Below are 20,358 nucleotides of genomic sequence, written 5' to 3' on the forward strand. Positions count from 1 at the left end.
TTTCCATTTGACCCAACAATCTTACTTCTCAGAATCTATTGTAAAGAAATGCCCTCATACATACAGTGATATGTGTACAAGGTTAATTCTGAAATTTTTTATAATAACAATATACTGAAAGCAATCCAAATGTTCCTCAACAAAGGGAGTGGTTAAATAAACTACGGTAGAATCTCAGAATGGCTTAATAAAGAATGAGAAAGATCTCTGCGTACTCATAAGAAGAGATCTCCAGGAAATACACTTAGGTGAAAAAAAAATGCAAAACAGATATATAATATACTATTATATGTACCAGAGATCAAATTACCAATATCAGCTGGATCATAGAAAAAGCAAGAGAATTCCAGAAAAACATCTACTCTGCTTCACTGACTATGCTAAAGTCTTTGATTGTGTGGATCATAACAAATTGTGGGAAATTCTTCAAGAGATGGGAATCCCAGACCACCTTACCTGTCTCCTGAGAAATCTGTATGCAGGTCAAGAATCAACAGTTAGAACTGGACATGGAATAACAGACTGGTTCCAAATTGGGAGAGGAGTACGTTAAGGCTGTATATTGTCACCTGTTTATTTAACTTATATACAAAGTACATCAGGCAAAATGCCAGGCTGGATGAATCACAAGCTGGAATCAAGATTGCCCAGAGAAATATCAAAAACCTCAGGTATGTAGATGACACTACCCTTATGGCAGAAAGCAAAGAGGAACTAAAGAGCCTCTTGATGAAAGTGAAAGAGGAGAGTGAAAAAGTTGGCTTAAAACTCAACATTCGAAAAAATTAAAATCATGGCATCTGGTCCCATCACTTCATGGCAAATAGATGGGGAAATAATGGAAACAGTGACAGACCTTATTTTCCTGGGCTCCAAAATCACTGCAGATGGTGACTGCAGCCATGAAATTAAAAGACACTTGCTCCTTGGAAGAAAAGCTATGACAAACCTAGACAGCATATTAAAAAGCAGAGACATTACTTTGCCAACAAAGGTCCGTCTAGTCAAAGCTATGGTTTTTCCAGTAGTCATGTATGGATGGACCATAAAGAAGGCTGAGTGCCGAGGAATTGATGCTTTTGAACTGTGGTGTTGGAGAAGACTCTTGAGAGTCCCTTGGACTCCAAGGAGATCAGTCAATCCTAAAGGAAATCAGTACTGAATATTCATTGAAAACACTGATGCTAAAGTTGAAGCTCTAATACTTTGGTCACCTGATGTGAAGAACTGACTCATAAGAAAAGACCCTGATGCTGGGCAAGATTGAAGGCAGGAGGAGAAGGAAACGACAGAGGATGCCATGGTTGGATGGCCTCACCAACTCAATGGACATGAGTCTGAGCAAGTTCTGGGAACTGGTGATGGACAGGGAAGCCTGGCATGCTGCAGACCCTCTGGGGCAAAGGGTCAATTTTTCAGATGCTTCTGTGGGGTCACAAAGAGTTGGACACGACTGAGTGACTGAACTGAACTGATTGTTTGTATAAAAAGAAAGGAAAAAGAATAAGGAACTACCGTGCAGCACAGGGAACTGTATTCAATGTTCTGTAATATTCCGTAATGGGAAAGAATCTGAAAAAGAGTTTATAATTATATATACACAAATCACTTCGCTACACACCTGAACTAATACAACATTGTAAATCAGCTATATATTTTTAAAAAAATATTTTTCCTACTCAAGGTAATAAAACATTCTTCTGTTTAAAAAAGAGAGAGAAGGGGAATATAGGTGTCTATATTGATTAGTGTTTGCATAAAGAAGCCATTAAACGGATCAAGATGGAATCATAAATATTACTGTGGGAGCAGAGAATAATAAGGGTCAAGAATGGGTGTAAGACTTGTCTGTTAATGCCTTTTTATATAGTGTTGACTTCGGAATCCAAAAAATGTATCATTTGTTTAAAAACCTGAATAAAAACAAAAAGTACTTTTGATAGAGACATTATCAAAAAAATCTACTCAGTTTCAAGGCTCCTCCTTTAAATCCACTCCCTTTTCAAAACTCTGTGATACATACAATACTGTGATAACTACAACATAGAAGAGCTTGTCCCTTCACCACATTCTTCAAGCACTTGTTTTATACACTTGACTTATCAGGTACTTTTAACCCCTTGTTTGTCAGGGTTGATCTTGACAGCGATAAGCTTGATGTTAGAGGCAGTGCAATGGGTGATCACACAAGTTAGGGGACAGGGTGATAATCAAAACCTGAATAAGCAGAGAGGGACACCAAGGGGACAGGGTGATAATCAAAACCTGAATAAACAGAGAGGGACACCAAGGCCCAGCCTTGTCTCCTAGCACAGAGTGGCAGGGTCTGGAGAAGGCAGCTGCCAGGCATTGTCACCACTGAAGAAGGGAGGAATTGGGACACAGGGTCAATTTTTCAGATGCTTCTGTGGGGAAGCAGCATTTCTGCCTTGTTATGGATCCAGATGGTTGTGAGGTTGTCCATAAAGGACAATTCTCAACAGGATCAAAGACAGAGTATTCTAGGCTCAAATGGATTCTATCAGTCTCAGGTATAAAAGTTACTCCAGAGACTCACCTAGGAATTCCCTACTCATGAATAAGGAATCAGTGCTGCCTCTCCTTGTGGCCACATTCCACTTCCACCAACTTTTCCTCCTTCCTTTTTTCCTTCCTTCAGAAGAAGCTATCAAAAAATTGCCTTCCCCTCCAAAAAATGTCCTATGTTTTAGCTCTTAAAGTTTAGTGATCAATACCAGTGTCAAAATATTTTTCACCTATATATTTTGCTAAGCATATAAATATACAAATATTCATGCCCGCTATGTGTTCATCTCTCTTCTCTTTTCATTCTGTAATAAAATGCCTTTAGCCAGCAACTCCTTCCCATCTGACAAACTGCCTCTATAATCTATCCTCTTAGCATAGACACAATATTCCTATCTCAAATTGATATTTTAAATATCTCTGACAATTAAGAATGCCTTTATGTGTTAGGTCACTCTATCTTTTATCTTTAATTTTTTTTCTTTATTTTTAATTTGTGTGTGTGTGTGTGTGTGTGTGTGTGTGTGTGTGTGTGTATGTTAGGTCATTCTTAACCCTCACATATAATATACTCTGGACTGCCAAAACTGGATAGGCTTATTCTGCACTGGAATTCGCTCAAGAATGAATAACTTTCATTAGGCTAATGACTGAAATCTTCAGTCTTCCTGGTGTTTGTAGGTCCATCACCTGTAATTCAAAATACATTTAGCAAGATGGACCAGCTGGTGAGTATAGCCCACACTGTAGCTGGATGTGGGCCTCTGTTTTTAAGGCCCTGTGAAAGTCTGGAAGAGTAGAGAGTGCTTGATTTATTTTTAAGGAAAGTAAGGCCATCTGACAGATTTCCAACTGAAAATCGGTCAAGGCTGGAGATTGGTTTACTGAGACCATGGCGCATGCCAGCGTCTATTTTCTCATGGCTGACTCCCAGTCTTGGCTGAATGCACTACAGCCTTTCCCATAAGGGTAACCTGGGACATGACACAAGGAGAGACAGGCCTTCCAGGAATTAGATGAGGAACAAAATCAAAGGCTCCTCAAATCATGTCCAAGCTGCCATTCAATGAGTGGCAAACACTCAAATCACAATACCTGACTTCCAATAAGGCAGAAAAGGAAATCTTCATTCTCTACAGTTCATATTCAATCCAGATGTCTACAAGACAGCAGGATTCATGCTAACATGTTGCCAAGGCAGCACCAGATGTTTGTAACAGTTAGGACCATGCACAGGTCGAGGTGGAAGACCTAATGATTTTTCCAAACTTCTCTGAAATAAGGAACGAGAATTCTTTGTGTGAGTTGGTGAGTGACACATTTGACACCAGGAACACCTGGTGGAGGATGGCTTTCATCACCAGCCAGCAAGTCTCTGTACTGGATTGTATGCCTACTTCCTCTCAAGACATCTGGATTATAATCAAGCTCACTGGCTCCTGCTATTTGACAAGACTGGAATCCAAAGGTTGACTCCCAGTTGAGCACCAAATATATGGCTTTGCAGTAATAGTCTCTCGGGCTTCAGTTTTGTCACTGACAGGATTAATGCAGCCTGACCCTGAGGAGCAGCTGTGAGGATTCCTTGTTAGTGAGCAGAAAGCAATTACAAGTATTTTTCAATTATAGTGCTCTAGGCCCTCTGACAACTCATTGACCACAGTAACAGCATTAAATCCTCATCATCACCTATGAAATGCATATAACCATGTTCTAAGCTGAGACTTAGGAAGTAACTTGCTCAAGGTTACATGCAAATACATTGTGACTGTGGATTTGAACCTCTTTGACCCTAGAACCTCTTTTGTGTCTTTTGCATGTATGACTATTGGTTGTTGTTGGTAAGGACACTCTCCCTTTTTGTTCTCCTTGAAAAACATATGCATTGTAAGAAATAAATGTCCACAAATCAATCACTGCTCCACTAATGACTTATGTTAAGACATTGGAAAAGTGAAGCTGCTCAGTCGTGTCCAACTCTTTGTGACCCCATGGACTATAGCCTGACAGGCTCCTCCATCCATGGGATTCTCCAGGTAAGAATCCTGGAGTGGGTTGCCATTTCCTTATCCAGGGGATCTTCCTGATCCACGGACAGAACCCAGGTCTCCTGCACTGCAGGCAGACTCTTTACCATCTGAGTCACCAGGGGGTCCTAAGACATTGGAAAAGATGCTATTTATTTTCCTTTTGAACTAGCTCAGGGAAAAATGAGCTAATAAAAATAGAGAGTGCACAGCTGAAACTTCATACCCAAATAAATTAGGGAGACCTGCTGGCCAACGCTGTACCTATAGTAAACAATACTATATTGCACACTTCACATTTAGTTGAGGATAGATCTCAAGCTAAGTGTCTTTACAAAAGTAAAAATATATATTTGATTTAGAAAGCTAGACTATGTTAAAAATCAACTGACATTATCATGACTCAATTACAACGATATGTGTTCATAGCACCAAGAGTATGTGACACAGAAATCCATGTTATATATACTGAAGTTAAATGTTAATTAATGGAGGGACTTCCCTGGTGATTCTGTACTTCCACAGGAGAGGGCAAGGGTTCAATCCCTGGTAGGTGAAGTAAGATTCCCACATGCCGCAGTAAGGCCCCCCACTCCCTCACAAATTGCTAACTAATGGGAAAAAGTATGCTTTATGTGCTTTTGGACAAAATATATTTTATGAAAAATACCCAGGATATGCAAATGGCACAAGAAGGATTTTCATTATAGTTGAAACAACAGTAAACAAAAGTAGAGAAATTGTGTAAGAAAGAAAGAATTTTGTTTTTAAATAAAGCTCTAGAGATGTAATAGTTATAAAAGACACTGGGTGGGTCAGATCTGGGGCTTCTGACCATGAGGCATAACTACTCACAGTAAATTTGCCATGTTCCCACGAGAACCGTGGCGAGTTAGACCTTAGCTGCCCAACACTGAGTTGTACGCCTCATATGCATCATTAATATGAAAAATTGTGAAAACTCTACATTCAGCCAAATTCTTCTGCTTTCCAAAAGGACGTGGGCGCCATTCAGTCCATATTTCCACTGACTTTTCATTTAGTTTCACAGCTTCTCTCAGCCCCCACTCACTCTCCCCAAGCCTGGCCAGAGTCAAGGACTCCGAAGGGTGTGCGGGACCCATTTATGAGGGAGTTACCTACAGCATAGAGGCTGAAGGAGGATCAGATGGTGCTGCTCACAGGCAAGAAGACTCAGGATACAGAAGAAAGTGTTAGAATATCTCTCTGGCTATTCTTTATCAGAATACCTCCCCCACTCTGCCCCACTGAATTACTTCTCTCCTTTTCCTCCATCTTACTGACTTTCAAACTGTAGACTGTTTGCATATTTTTCATTTTAGTGTTCAAAACTTAAGCCAGAACCATCCAGGACAGTTATATAAGTAGTTAGGCAGACTAACCTTTGTTCCCACAAGCAAATAGCCCTCTGGAAACCCCAATTTTCCTTTTGATTCCCCACCGACCTCTCCCATAAGGTATGCCCCACCTTAGCTAAGAGAAAAGCAGTAATATAATCATTAAATTGTTTCAGAGAACCTAGCTGGAAGTGGTCGATTTTCATGGTGCTGTTGCTGACAGGACCGAAGATGGTGATCACGGAGACTTTCCTGGTGGCCATCTTGCAGAAACTTTCCAGATACTCATCTCGCTGCTGCACATACATGCTGTTTTCAGCCTTGGGAGCAGTGATCAGCTGGAGGAGGGCCAAAGCAAGCAAAAAAATTAACTCACAGTGATAGTTTCACACTGAGGGAAATGTCAAAGGGATGATCTAGAATAGAGGACTGATGGTGACTGACAGGGTGTGTGTGTTAGTTGCTCAATCACGCTCGACTCTTTGTGACCCTACGGACTGTAGCCCACCAAGCTCCTGTGTCCATGGAATTCTCCAAGCAAGAATCCTGGAGTAGGCTGCCATTCCTACACTAGACTGACACCTAAACTGGATCGTTTTGTTGGATAGTTAGCATAATTAAAGCCAAAAGAGACCATTTGGAAAGGCCTTTTAAAAAAAATGATTCCAGACAGTTTAGAGTTTCTACTCACTTCCACTATCATCTACCTTCATTATCAGTCTCCACGTGTCTTGGTTTTCTCATTTATGAACTCTGCACAGGAATACTTCTTTCACAAGGCTGTTTGTTGTAAGCATTACATGACACTTAGCATGCAATAATTGTCCAATAAATGCTATCTCTCTCCCTTTATTTTGATCTTCATTACCTTAATTGGCTGCTCAGACACTTGTGAATTCAGTGGCTACCACTATTATTTCACATCTTACAGGGCAGAGTTTCATAGCCAGGTCTTGGGCACTATGAAACATTCCACGGCTTAGAATTTTCATTAGGTAAAATTCAGAGAATTTTTAGAATGGCTCTTTGGCCCAGTTCTGTCTCCGAACATAATTATTGTCACATTGGGCCTGCACAGAGCTCCTGGTGGATGTCTGTGATGCTGAAACCCTCCAACAGGATGAATTTTTCTCTTTCAGTTCAGCATTCTTTCCAATTCAAACCTGGCATTTTTCACCTAGCCCCTGTGTCTCTCACTCAATTTGACCCCCTGACTTCAGAAGACAGAGCAATAAAAAGAGATGCTTTGGTCACCAGCTATGTGGGAAAACACAGACTTCACTATTTTGCATAAAATGAGGATACTCTTATTTTTCCAGGTTCCTCTTGAACTCTCTCCCTAAGAATGCCTCAGTGTTGTAATCTAGCCAGATATAAAAGCCTTTCTACTATGGTGATTATTTTTGTTGCCTTTTCCTGAGTCTTCTCCAATTTTATTAGCTTCTTCCTGAGCAGAAACCAGGATTGTGTAGCACATATGACGAATGTGTGGGCATGTGCTGTTTGCCCTGAGGTGGAAGGACATGAAATTTTATTCTGATGATGACTAGATTTTTTTGATCTCTCTAACCCTAAACAGCGTAATCGGCTGATGTCTGCAAAAAACACAGTTTAGTCACCCTATGCAGGCTTCTCATTAGCTCAGAGGCCAGCCTCTAGACCAGAGATTGAATTGGACCACCAGAGAGTTCCCCCATCTATACACTTCCTTTCATTTGACCAATTTATTAAGCACTTTTCTACTTAAAAAAAGTTAGTCCCATCTAACCTCACAAAATATTCCTGAAGTTTGTGGCTATTAGCTTGGCATTTTGCAGAAGGGAACTCACCATGTTGTTAAACTCTTTATCAAATACTTTATCAAGATAGTAATAAATCCAGTCCCAGCTCGTTTTGCTGTTTATTTTGCTCTGTCTGAAATGTATTTATTGTGGCCTGCAGGCGTTCCCTTCGAAGAATTATCTGTGCTTGACAAAAATACTATCCTTCATGGAAATCAAAATGAGTTCAATAGCTTTTGAGTAGAACATTAAAAAAAATTTTTCCACGATGAAGCTTTTGTTTATGTTTTCTCAGATTGTTATTTATTTTAACAAGACATGATTTCATCTATTTTTGATTTTGTGTTTATGAACCTCTTCAGATGGACAGGGTGGGTAGGAAATGCTTGGTTTAGAAATATAATTCCCCAAGAGGAAAAATAATAAAATTTCCCTTAATTTATTCATTGATTCACACTTAGCCTTAAAAAAGATTTAAGGAGGCTGTAGAAAGATACAGTGATGGTATTTTTGCTTTGTTAGTTTTTTAATTAGCTACATGGCATTTGAAAATATTTCTTTATGTTTTGATGGTAGTCCACATCCAGGTGTTTTGTTTTCAGTTGGTATATTTCAGTCTTTTCTTGTTGGCTTTTCTTTGCTCACAGATACACTATTTTGAAATACATAAAATGACTGTTTAAGTGAGAACACAAAATAGTTTTTTTTAAAAAAATTGAAAGTAACATGTCCTGGTAATGATTTTGGACTCCCTGACCTAAAGGAAGGATGAAAGAAAGTAAAAGTGTTAGTCGCTCAGTTCTGCCAGACTCTTTGAGACCCCATGGCTGTAGTCCACCAGGCTCCTCTTTTCATGGAATTCTGAGGCAAGAATACTGGAGTGGGCGGCCATGCCCTTCTCCAGGGGATCTTACCAATCCAGGCGTTGAACCCAGTCTCTGGCACTGCAGGCAGATTCTTCACTGTCTGAGCCACCAGGGAAGCCCCAAAGGAAGGATAGGCTCATATTTAGAATATATACTAGATGATTGATAATTCCCTGGCTCTGAAACTTCAGATCCATGCATAGACTCCATTCCATTCATGGACCCTTGCAGTCCATGGACAGATCATGCTATGACAAGATTTTAAGAGTTCTCAAAGCCCCTTCTGCTCTCTTTCTTCCCCTTGTGCATAACTGAGAATTTCAGAGAATATACAATCATACCAAACCGTATCCTGCCAGGCAGCTTCTCCCATGTGTCTCTGAACACAGTAACCTTAGACTGTGGATACCCAGTGGGAACTGCACTTAAATAAGTAGAGGGCTCTGATGTTTACTTTCATCTCAGGCCCTTTGCCCAGGGAAGCCTTAACCCACCTGGGAGGTGACATTCATTTCGCATGACTCACTTCCTAGATTCTAGCCCTCCACAACCTGGCCTCAGGCTCTCTCTTGCTAAACTTTCCTCCTATTCCTCCCTTAAGTGACCTCTTCACCCTGTAGCTGGACTGTGGCCTAAATTATGAAATGAGAGGAGTCTGAGTGGCACAGAGAAAGGGTGACAGTAGTCAAAATCCGAAGATCTGCATTTTTGTCCTAGTTCAACCCCTGGCTACTCTGTAGCCTCAACAAAGCCTTTTAACCTTCTAAACCTTGGTTTTCTCATCTTTGGAACAACTTCCCTACGAACTCATAAAATAGTGAGAATCAAGCATACATATTAGTATATATATTACATAAATATATACAGGCTATGTACACCAAAGCATCATAGATGTATGCTGCCTTTGAATAATTCACTCACATTCCTTCCTTTACCTTCACCCATGTCACCCTTCTCACCCAGAATCTCCTCCCCTCCCTTCCACCTTATCAGAATCTGAGTCATTCTTCAAATGCAGCATCCTCCTTAAAGTCTCATCTATTCCACAACAATCACTTTCTCCTTTTAATTACTGTTCTTATTATGTGCATGGCTCACCTGGAATTTATGTGTTTCCTTGATTTACCGTTTTGTTTTATGTTTATGTCACATCTCGGTAACTAGAGTGTCAATTCATCAAGGCACTGAAGCCCCAGCCCCACTAAGGAGCACAAGGCTCCTCAGGTTACATCAATCTCTCCTGCTGGAGGTGTGGTTCCCTGCTAGATGCAGCCCACAGACCATTGGTAAAGACACTCTCCTTTACATTAAATCTGCTTTTTGAGTTTGCAGCACAGAAAGTGCTGCAAAATGAAGGCAGCTGATCATCTGAACATATTTCAGTGACTCTTTCCCTGTGTACTGACATCTATGTCCCATTCATTTTCTAGCGTGGCAGTACTTCAAACAGAGTTTAAAATGGTAACCATTTCCAGTCTCCTCTTTTTAAAAAGAGCATTTTAGAAGACTGAAGAGACTTAGCACAGAACTTCCCAGTAAACATTATTGTCTGGCACTTGGCCTCTTTCTAGTCTGGTGGTGATAAATCAGGGCATGTATCGTGAAGCTAGAATTGTGTTGTTCTTTCTTATGTTTCTGTTCCAACTTTCCAACTGGCATGTTGGCACAAGGAGCCTCAGGCTATAAGGAAGCTAGTTTGCATAAGTAAAGGGTGCAAACGGGAATGGGAAGACGCTGGGGGGAGGTTATTTTAAGTCAGCTTACTCCAAGTACTGTGTTAAGCTCAAAACATTAGACTCTTACAAGATTCTGAGAAAAGGCATTCCAGCTGGTAGTCTGCCTCAGAAAATAGGAGGTTTATATTCTTTTCTAAAATTAAACCAAGTAAGTAGATTATTGTCCCAATATCCAAATTTCTGTAGTAAGGTTAAAAGTACTAACATACTTGAATTACGGGAGATCCAATCTCCAAAGAATACTTAACCTTGAACTTGAATCTATGTATTTCAGTGTGATGAGGCTTCTTGTTCATTGACAAACAGGTCAATGGGCACAGAGAACAGCATGATGACTTTTCAGCTATACCCTACGTATTCCAATGTTTCCCTGATAAAAGACTCATCCATATTCTCAATTTTGTCACCCCCAGACCAGCATCAATCAGTCTGAGGGATTAGATTAACTGGGATTCAATCTATTGTTCTCCACTTGACTAGGTGGAAAGCCAGTGAGTTGAGGTACAAAGAACTAGCTGAGTATTAAAGGCAGAAACTCTACATTGGTGCTCAGCACAAAATGTTGACAACTGGTATATCTTACTGTTTTTCTGAGTAATTCAAGATTGAAAAGGAATTTTAAAACACTTGTATTACTAACAGGTTCATTTCTCAGTTTCTGGTTCCCTTTATGGCACAAGCCCACAGTAAGCTCACATCCCTGGGAAGGCAGAACGGGGAAGTGATTGACCCTGAGTTTACACTCAAACATATCTCAGTTTTAATTCTGGCTTTGTCATGTATTGATTGGCTATACACCTTGGGAAACTTCTCAATCTGTCTAAACTTCTGTAAATGGAGTTAATTAGTCCTTCCTCATGGGATTGTTGTGAAAATTAATCCACAGTCTCAGCTGAGCACCTTGCAGGATGTGCCCCTCTGGATTGACAGGCTGAGAGACAGAAGGTTTGGAGGTGTGACCTCTGACCTAGCTCTACCTGTAGCTCCTCTGAAGACCACTAGGATGCTATTCATCCAACTATAAGCTGTACCATCACTGCCAGTGTTTCTCTAAGTAGTTAAGTATTAAAGAAGGATATAAATAAACACAAAGGACTAGGTTATTGTCACTGAGCACCAGGTTACTGAAAATCCGGAAAGAGAAGCTAAAAGGCCTGCATAATTTCTTGAAGTGCAAATCTCACTTCAGTTTGAGCAAACTGGGTTAGGTTGAGGCCAGTTGGGGGGGCTATGTTGTCATCTGTACTTTAATAGCTTGGAAGCTGCTGTGCCTTAATGAATATTAATTAAATCACTGAAACTTCCTGAATAACATCAGCCATGTTTGGCAGGAAAAATGAATGGAAAAGAGATAAGCGGTACCAGCAAAATATTTTTCCCAGACACTGGTCTCCTCTCTGTCTGGTTAAAGACTCCTCTCCATCTTTCAACTTTCCATTGCATTTATTTTATAATGTCTTTTCTAATCCATTTTTATTTTTTGACATTATTAGCTCTTCAGAGAACACAGTTCTGATATGACCGTCAGCCAGGCACACATGGGACTGAAATGCAAGGCTAAAATATCTCCTGTTGGTATTTTCTTTCTAATAACAATCCTAGATCTTGGTCCAACCCCAAAGAGCAACACTGTCATGAGCAAGCCCAGCTGGTTTCTGTTTTGCCTCACATGACATCAGCAGAAGCTGTTGTCTGAATTTTCATTCGCTAGAAATTTATGATCAGGGATACTGTTAAAAGCAGAAAAGACCCAGCCGGGCTTTCAAATCCCTGACTAAGGGAGTGGAAAGAAATGAAAGACATGACTAATATCAGGGATATAGTATGAAAACCCCTTTCTTCTGACTCATGAGCTACAGGCAGTGGAAGTATTTGCCAGATGGGTGCACAATTACAATCCTGACATTTTACCCATGATTATCCCCCCCCGGTTAAAACCTGACCATGCCAGACAAAGTTCCAGGTACTCAGAAAGAGAGCAACAGAAAATGCTACTGATGATTTCCCATACCCCAAAGAGAGCAGTTTGCCTCCAAAAGTTCTGTACTAGGTAGAATTCTACTCTAAAATCAGTGGTTCTTCTGGTTTGGGCTGGGACATTCCCACTTAAACCTGCGTACTCTGGCAATAACCAAATAGTTGTTAAACTACTCTAATAGCCTATCTTCTGTTAACCTAAGTTTATAGAGTTACTTTAAGGCTCTGGTTAGAAACGAGTACCAACATACAAAATATATATAACAAGACATACACACACACATGAATCTGTAGAATCAATCAAAATTTAAGTTTTGTTCGATTACAAAGATATACTAGATGGAACAGCTAAGAGAATTTGGGGACATGCCCCATCCATGATAACTCTCACAAGGGATTCTGCTCTGAATAACATTTCAAAGTGAGCACATTGAACTTTTTGAAACCCCTAAAAGATAAATGGGCACCAGAGTCACTTCGCTCAGATCATTAATCCAAATTTAGTTAGAAAAATGAAAAGACTCTCTAAGAGATGCCTTGAGAAATGAGCATCTATCTCTTTTGGCTGTGGGAATGCAGGGCATGGAGTCACCTTGTGTCTGCAGCAGGATAGATGCTGTCCTCACATGAGACAGCTCCCTCTTAGGCAGCTAGCTGAATTAATTCCTGACTCAGGTTACCCAGCATTAACTTACAGATCTATTTCTCTGAATTAACCACATCATGCCCTTTTCCTCCTAGTCATCCTGGATTAAAATGCAGCATTAAGAAGCTAGGGGCAAAATCTTGGAAGGGCACTAAAATAAGGGCAAGGAGACACTGAGAAAAGATGAATCATTCCCATCAATGATGAAAATTTCCCATACCTTTAAGATGATGCTTATTCTTGCCCAAAGCGCTCTTGGGTCTGACTAGACTCTGGTGTCATTCTTTGGATGGTGGCAAGGAACGGCCAAAAGAGTTAATGAGATGGACCTGGGACTTGCTCAGTACCCAGGGCACTCAGAACCACAGGCAGAGTAGAAATAGGACTGCATGTCTCCTTTTTCACACACACACACAATTTCTAGAGGCCCAGGAGAAACTGACATGACATCTTGACTCCAAATTCAGATATGCCTCTAAGGCATCAGAAAATGGAGCAATTAACCCAGCTTCCACACTTTGTTCATTTTGCTTCTTACTAGTAGCTGGGCAGTTGTGGGGGAGGCAGGCTTTAGGAGAGATTTCAGCTAGCTGGTTTAAAAAATATATTTGTGGGGCCAGACAAACAAGGACCCTTCCCCACTACCAGTCATACCCACTCCCCAACCAGGCTGCTACACTTTCCCCCTTTAAGTCTCCCAATTGTTGGTATAGACCTAACTGTTGATATAGACCTGCTATTTTCCCATACACATGCTTCTAGTTTTTAAGCTCATGCAGAAAGAAATCCTTTTCCTAAATTGTGACTGCCATCAATGCATTCCATTTTATTAATTCTTTTATTCTTCTTTGAACTTGGCAGAAGGGAGTTGTATTTAGAACCATCTTGTGGAAGAGAGCCATAAGGAGGGGATGGGTCTGGTGGGTCTGGAAGAAGTTGAGCACAGAAGAAGCTGAGTGCTTCCTGGGCTCGTGGCTAAGATCCCCAGTCACCGACTGCTTAGGGCCATGGGTCTGTGTGGATAGAGGTTCACAGAATATCTAAGTCAAAAGGAGCTACTGGCCTGGCTGTCCTTCTTTGACAAACCTCCTGATCTTCCTGACAGATTACCTGTTTAGCCATAGCCTGCTATCCAATAATGTGATTTTAGAAAAATAACACTCCAAGTCCTAACACTGCCACAGCCTACAGAGCAATACCAAGGAGAAGATTACTTACAAGCAGCCTTCGTTTGCCTTCAAAGGGCCCCAGTAGGTCCGTCACCGACTTCCTGGGATTCTGAGTGAAGGGTTTTGCGGGTTTCAGGTGGCCATCCTGCTCTGTCCTCCCCACCTTTTTCTTCTTGCTCTTCTCTTTCTCCTGCCTGCTCTTTTTCTCAGCCTTGTCCTTCTTCACTTGCTTTTCACTCTTGAGTAACTTGTCTGCTTTCTCACTCTTCACCTTTTTTTTCTTCTCCTTCTCGGGTTTCTCAAGCTTTTCGTGCTTTTTAGACTCCTTCGCCTTTTTGGGGGGCATATTTCCCCCCTGCAACTCCTCCTCCAGCTGAGAGGTGGTCGGCCGGCTGAGGTCATACTCATTGCTAAGAATTTTGTCCTGGGCTTTCTTTTTGGGAGGTTTCCCCTTTGCTGGCTTGTGAGGACCTGGCACCACATTGGGGTCCCGGGGGCCATGCTCCCGCCTGTCTGTGCGGTTGTCCCGGAAACGGCCCGCGCCGGCCCTGGTGCTGGGCTCGGAGATGGCGATGGAAGGGGCAGCTGTGAAGACCTCGAAGCTGGTGGCCTTGCTGGGCCTCCTAGTGGTCGGCGGCCTCTCCCTGGGCTGCTCCTTCCTGGGCGGAGGGTAGAGATTCTCGGAGGCCACCGGCCCCTTGGCAGTAATCACCTCGGCTGTTGCTGGGGGCCGGTGGGGGGCCGAGGAAAGGTGCACCCGGGGGGTCCAGGGCCTCTGGGTGGTCGGAAAGGCCGTGGTGGTTGTGGGTCTTGCAGCTACCGTCACCACCCGAGAGGTGGCCCTCGTCACTGTTGTGACCGGAGCTGGAGGCAGTGTGGTGGCCCGTGGGGTTGGAGGAGCGGGGGGAGGGGCCCCTGCAGTGGTGGCCGGTTTTCTCACCACCTTCACCCGACTCTCTCTGGTGGGTGGCACTTGCGCTCTCCTCTGCTCCTCTTTCCTCTTCTCACTGCTCAGGCCTGGCCTTCCTGCCTCTCCACCATTATTCCCCTCCTCCACCACTTGGCCCTCGACTCCAGAGGCCTTACATTTTTGCACAAAACCCTTCTGCCTGATCTTCTCTATCCTGCGGATGGGTCCCTGGTCGATGATTTCATACATGGCCTCCAACCTGACCGGGTAAGGGTAGCGTTCCTCCACCTGCAGTGTCTTCTTCAACAGCACCATGCCGAATTTGCCCTTCTCCAGCTTCAAGAAGCTCATCAGCTTTGGGATGAGGCTGGGGTCCAAGGGCTGCTCCAGGACGCGGCCCTCACTGGTGATCCTTCGCACCTTGCCTCCTTCCTCGCCTGCCTGGTGGAACAGCACGATCTGCTGGATGTGTCTCTCAGCCAGCTCACAATACACGTCGTCCTTCAGCAGGCTCATCATGAGCCGGTAGTAGCCGTCCGAGGCGTGTGGGGCCGAGATGACCCATACCCTGTTTTTCCCTGCAAAGCTGGCAAGGATGTTGGGAGAGCTGGACCCAGAGGGGAAACGCAACATTCTTGACCGAGCTGAGGACCCCTCATCTCGGACCATCTCACGGGGAGAGTTCCGAGCTGCTGGGCTCTGCTGAGTTCTCACTGGGGCCCCACGGATGCCCAGCGAGGCTGGCGGCACGGTGGCATGAGCTACTCTCAATACCGGTATGCTCCTCCTTCTTTGGAGAGGCTGAAGGTTTGGTTCTTTCAGAGTGGTTCTCTCAATTCCCTGAGACCTCCCTGTGTGCCTCAGTAACCGAGCTGGCCTTCTGTTGACGGCGGAAATCAGAGGCACTTTCTGCCCTCCGCGGCTCCCTCTATTCATGGTCTGCCCGTGGGGTTCTGATCCACACACCAGCCACAGTGCCAGCAGCATAGTAAAACTGGGTCCCATTCTCCATGTCATTGTGCAGTCCTCTTTGGGGAGACAGCAGGGTCAAAACAGAAAGGGGAGGGCAGAGAAAAAAAAAAAAAAAGAAAATCATTTAATTGCAAACAGAGCTGGGCATTATATCTTTATCTATCTTGGCCAAGGAGAGGGGGCAGGGGTGGTTGGAGAAGAAGGAGGGAGGTCAGAGAATGGAAAATCGGATGAGATCCTGTTGCTTTTAAGTCCCTGTAATTTGTCAGTGCTTAGCAGAGACGGTTACATTAAGCAGGAAACTCAACTCAGTTCCCCATTCAGCATGCTTGCACTGTTTCAACTGTCTGATGCTCCAGAGAAAATGCACACTGAGCATATTAATTATGACAACATTCCTATTTCATTTCTTCAAATAAATGACAAAGAAACAAACACAGTAAAGACAGGCAGGATTACACACTTACATAGTGGCTCATGGAGATGGAATGCAGAGGTTTTAAAAAGCAATCTGAAGTGTGCTCCCAGGACAGTTCCTAGACGAAATACTTTTCCTCCCAATTCTCCTTCTCCTTTGCAAGGCTGGCTGATACAAAGGGGTGTGCTGCAGCCCCAGCTCCCAGAGCCGCACACAGACCACCGCCTGTCCGGTCCTGAGGGCTGAACTTTCTTCTTTTTCTTTCTGGCTGTGCTTTTTTACCTTCTTGACAAGTAGAATGAGGTGAAAGGAGCTGTCCTTTTAAGTCTTTGCATCTCCATTTGTCTGCAGCTTCTGCTCGGCGGTGTGTCTGCGAATGCCAATCCCCCCCGGCCGGCCGACAGCAGTGGACGCCCCTTAAAGTGGAGTCTCAGCTATTTCTAAATCTCGCTCTTTCTCTTTTTCGGGTTCCAGGATCCTTCTTATCACCCTTTCCCCCACAGTCTGGCTTAGTCTTTGTTTCCGAGCGTAAAAGCACTGGGATTAATATGTTTTCCAGGCCGAGGGAAAACACAGGAATGTGATGTTGAAAAGGACTTTTTTCTTTTCCTTATGCTTCTCTCCTCCCTTTATTTCTGCCCACCTTTTCCCTCCTCTCTTCCTTCTCCTTTTTCTTCTTCCTCTTGCCTGGATTCAGTCCCAGAAATGCCAGGACAACCTCAGTTTTGATCCAAACCAAACTCAAACAACAGCAGCCACTGGAAATCAAGGAAACTTCACTAAGAATTTAACAGATCAGCAAAACACCGCCTCCTTCCCATTTCAGCATGGTGAGCGGTGAGCCTGGACTGGGAGGGAGAGAAGGGGCTGTTCTTTGGGTGGGGGTGTTGAAACACTGCACATCATCATAAATCACTTTGGAACAGGATGGCTGAGGACTTAACCCCTTCCCTACTGAGTCATCAGGACACTGTCCTTTCCTGTCTGTACACACACTGTGCTTGGGAAAGGGAAAATTCTCAGATTTCTACATCTGACTGCTTGATTTTCCTAGAGACAGATAGTCATTTGGGTCAGGGTGCTTGGCTGTACATACACAGACAGTATATATATATATTTATAGTTCTATGAATGTATTTTTATCTCTTTCTCCCTGCTTCGTGTGTTTCATTTGAGGTTGGAAATGCCGATGGAAAACATGGCTGGGTTGTTTTTATTTTATGCTAATTGGGGATCATATTACTGTATTCTTATTCCTAGTTTCTCCTTGGCATGAAAGGAAGCTGGTAAAAGGTTAGAAATGCAAGCAATGGCTGCTGTTCCCCTGAGATTGTGGTCAGCCATTACACAGGGAAAGGCCACTACGACCTCCAATTCTGAGATCTGGCTGTGGTAGGCTAAGAGCTTCCTCAGAGGGCACAAGTGTACGTACGTGTGTGTGTGTGTGTCTGTGTGTTGCAATATCTTGCACTCCAGAGGCTTCCAGTATCCAGAGGGCTTTAAACAGTCCTTAGAAATAGCTCTATCAGAGATACTGAAGCATCTCTGTGGATCCACCTCACAGATTTGCCATGAGGAATCAGCTTTTAGCAGGGAGGGAAGGTGCCTTGGGTTACACAGATATTTCTTCCAGCCTCTCCAAGTGCATTCAGTCAGTATTAACTGCCCCAGGCAGTGGCAAGTCAGTGTTTTCAGGAGGCCCCTTGTAAGCTAGATCATGTTAATGTCTACCCTCTCTGGAATAAACCTGGTCCCTGGTTGTTCCTTTTCATCAGCACCATCTCCGACTGGTCATTTACCTTTCCTTCACATGAGCTCCGGGCACTGAATTGAAGATCTGTGGAGGGTTGAGTATCAGGTTGTCAGTCCACAGCATGAAGACCTGGGGGTGCCAAGCAGGAAGAGCCATGGGCTTCAGGCAGAGACCTTCTGTCCCCTGAAGACAGAGATTTCCCCTTTCATGGGATTCACCTGTTAAGTTGATCAAACTGCACAGTCCTAGATGTGACTTCCTTTCTCACATCATAGTGTGTTCTACACAATCCCTTGCTGAGCCTCCTTCCTTCCTTCCTTTCTCTTCCTTTTGTCTTCTCCCTGCTAATAATAACTACCATTTATTGAGCATTTTCACATGAGGCTCTGGGCTTGGCACTTTCATATATGCTTTTATTTAACCCTCACAGCATCCCCAAGAGACAGGTGGGATCATCCCCTATTTGCAGATGGGCAACCTGAGACTGAATGAATTTAAGTAATTGCTCACTGTCACACAAATGCTAAGACGTGGCCCTGAAATTTGAACCCAGATATAGAACTATCTACAAAGCACTGGGTTATCCTGCTTCTTCCTCCTTTCATTTTCTTCCCACACCTTCTCTTTCTTCTTTTCCTTCAATTGGTTTTTGTTTCCTATATTCACAGAAAAGTCTCATTAATTTGTTCAACTAGACCATTTATAATTTTAGAGTCTACTTTCTAAAATAATTGTGTAGCAGTACTTTTTGCCTTTCTTAATAGGTCCTTAACATTCAGTTCAGTTCAATTCAGTCGCTCAGTTGTGTCCGACTCTTTGTGACCCCATGAACCGCAGCACGCCAGGCCTCCCTGTCCATCACCAACTCCTGGAGTCTACCCAAACCCATGTCCATCGAGTCAGTGATGCCATCCAAACATCTCATCCTCTATTGTCCCTTTCTCCTCCTGCCCTCAATCCCTCCCAGCATCAGGGTCTTTTTAAATGAGTCAGCTGTTCACATCAGGTGGCCAAAGTATTGGAGTTTCAGCTTCAACATCAGTCCTTCCAAAGAACACCCAGGACTGATCTCCTTTAGGAAGGACTGGTTGGATCTCCTTGCAGTCCAAGGGACTCTCAAGAGTCTTCTCCAACACCACAGTTCAAAGGCATCAGTTCTTCGGTGCTCACCTTTCTTCACAGACTAACTCTCACATCCATACATGACCACTGGGAAAACTATAGCCTTGACTAGCCGGACCTTTGTTGGCAAAGTAATGTCTCTGCTTTTTAATATGCTGTCTAGGTTGGTCATAACTTTTCTTCCAAGGAGTAAGCATCTTTTAATTTCATGGCTGCCATCACCATCTGCAGTGATTTTGGAGCCCAGAAAAATAAAGTCTGACACTGTTTCCACTGTTTCCCCATCTATTTCCCATGAAGTGATGGGACCAGATGCCATGATCTTAGTTTTCTGAAAATCAAGAGGCTTTTTAGCTCCTCTTCACTTTCTGCCTTAAGGGTGGTGTCATCTGCATATCTGAGGTTATTGATATTTCTCCCTGCAGTCTTGATTCCAGCTTGCGCTTCCTCTGTAAGGCCAGACCCCAGGGCCATGATGGGCTGCCCCTCCTCTCCCTCCCGCCAGCAGGGGAAGTCTCTAACAGAAGGAGCCTCCCAGATCCCGGGGACCAATGACAGCACACTTCACCAGCTAAAGCCGCCCCACCCCAGCCAGGTAGAAGAACCTATCAGTCCGAGACGCCATGACCTGGCGACCTATCCGAACCCCCGTCCATCTAGCCTGACCATCCCTCGCAACGAGCATATAAACGCCACCCCCAATACGGTCCGAGCGTGGACTTCCTCGACCTGCCTCGCTCGGGTCCAGGAACCCTGCCTGGGAGCGCTTCGCCATTAAAAAGCCTGTTAGACATTTTTTGGTGTCCTGGTCTTTTACCTAACATCCTCCAGTCCAGCGTTTCTCATGATGTACTCTGCATATAAGTTAAATAATCAGGGTGACAATATACAGCCTTGACGTACTCCTTTTCCTATTTGGAACCAGTCTGTTGTTCCATGTCCAGTTCTAACTGTTGCTTCCTGACTTGCATACAGGTTTCTCAAGAGGCAGTTCAGGTGGTCTTGTATTCCTATATCTTTCAGAATTCAGGTCCTTAACATATTTTATCCTTTTTCTTTAATATCTCATGGCTTCTAGAAGCCTCCCAACGGTGTGC

At 43.4% G+C, this 20,358-nt stretch overlaps 1 protein-coding gene across 1 annotated transcript in view; it reads right to left on the reverse strand.

The window, feature by feature from the left end:
- CCDC80 (coiled-coil domain containing 80) overlaps positions 1–17,192 on the reverse strand; it is a 35,390-nt gene extending 18,198 nt beyond the window's left edge. Inside the window, exons 1-3 of the mRNA XM_068965363.1 lie at positions 16,436–17,192; positions 14,136–16,024; positions 6,093–6,249 (exon numbers count right to left, since the gene is read on the reverse strand). Of these exons, the coding sequence (XP_068821464.1) occupies positions 6,093–6,249; positions 14,136–16,013 (2,035 nt within the window). The 5' untranslated portion in view covers positions 16,014–16,024; positions 16,436–17,192. The remainder of the gene's footprint in view (positions 1–6,092; positions 6,250–14,135; positions 16,025–16,435) is intronic.
- Positions 17,193–20,358: the final 3,166 nt, after the last annotated feature.

Source organism: Capricornis sumatraensis, chromosome 1, assembly GCF_032405125.1.
Source record: "Capricornis sumatraensis isolate serow.1 chromosome 1, serow.2, whole genome shotgun sequence".
NCBI classification, from domain to species: Eukaryota; Metazoa; Chordata; class Mammalia; order Artiodactyla; family Bovidae; genus Capricornis; species Capricornis sumatraensis.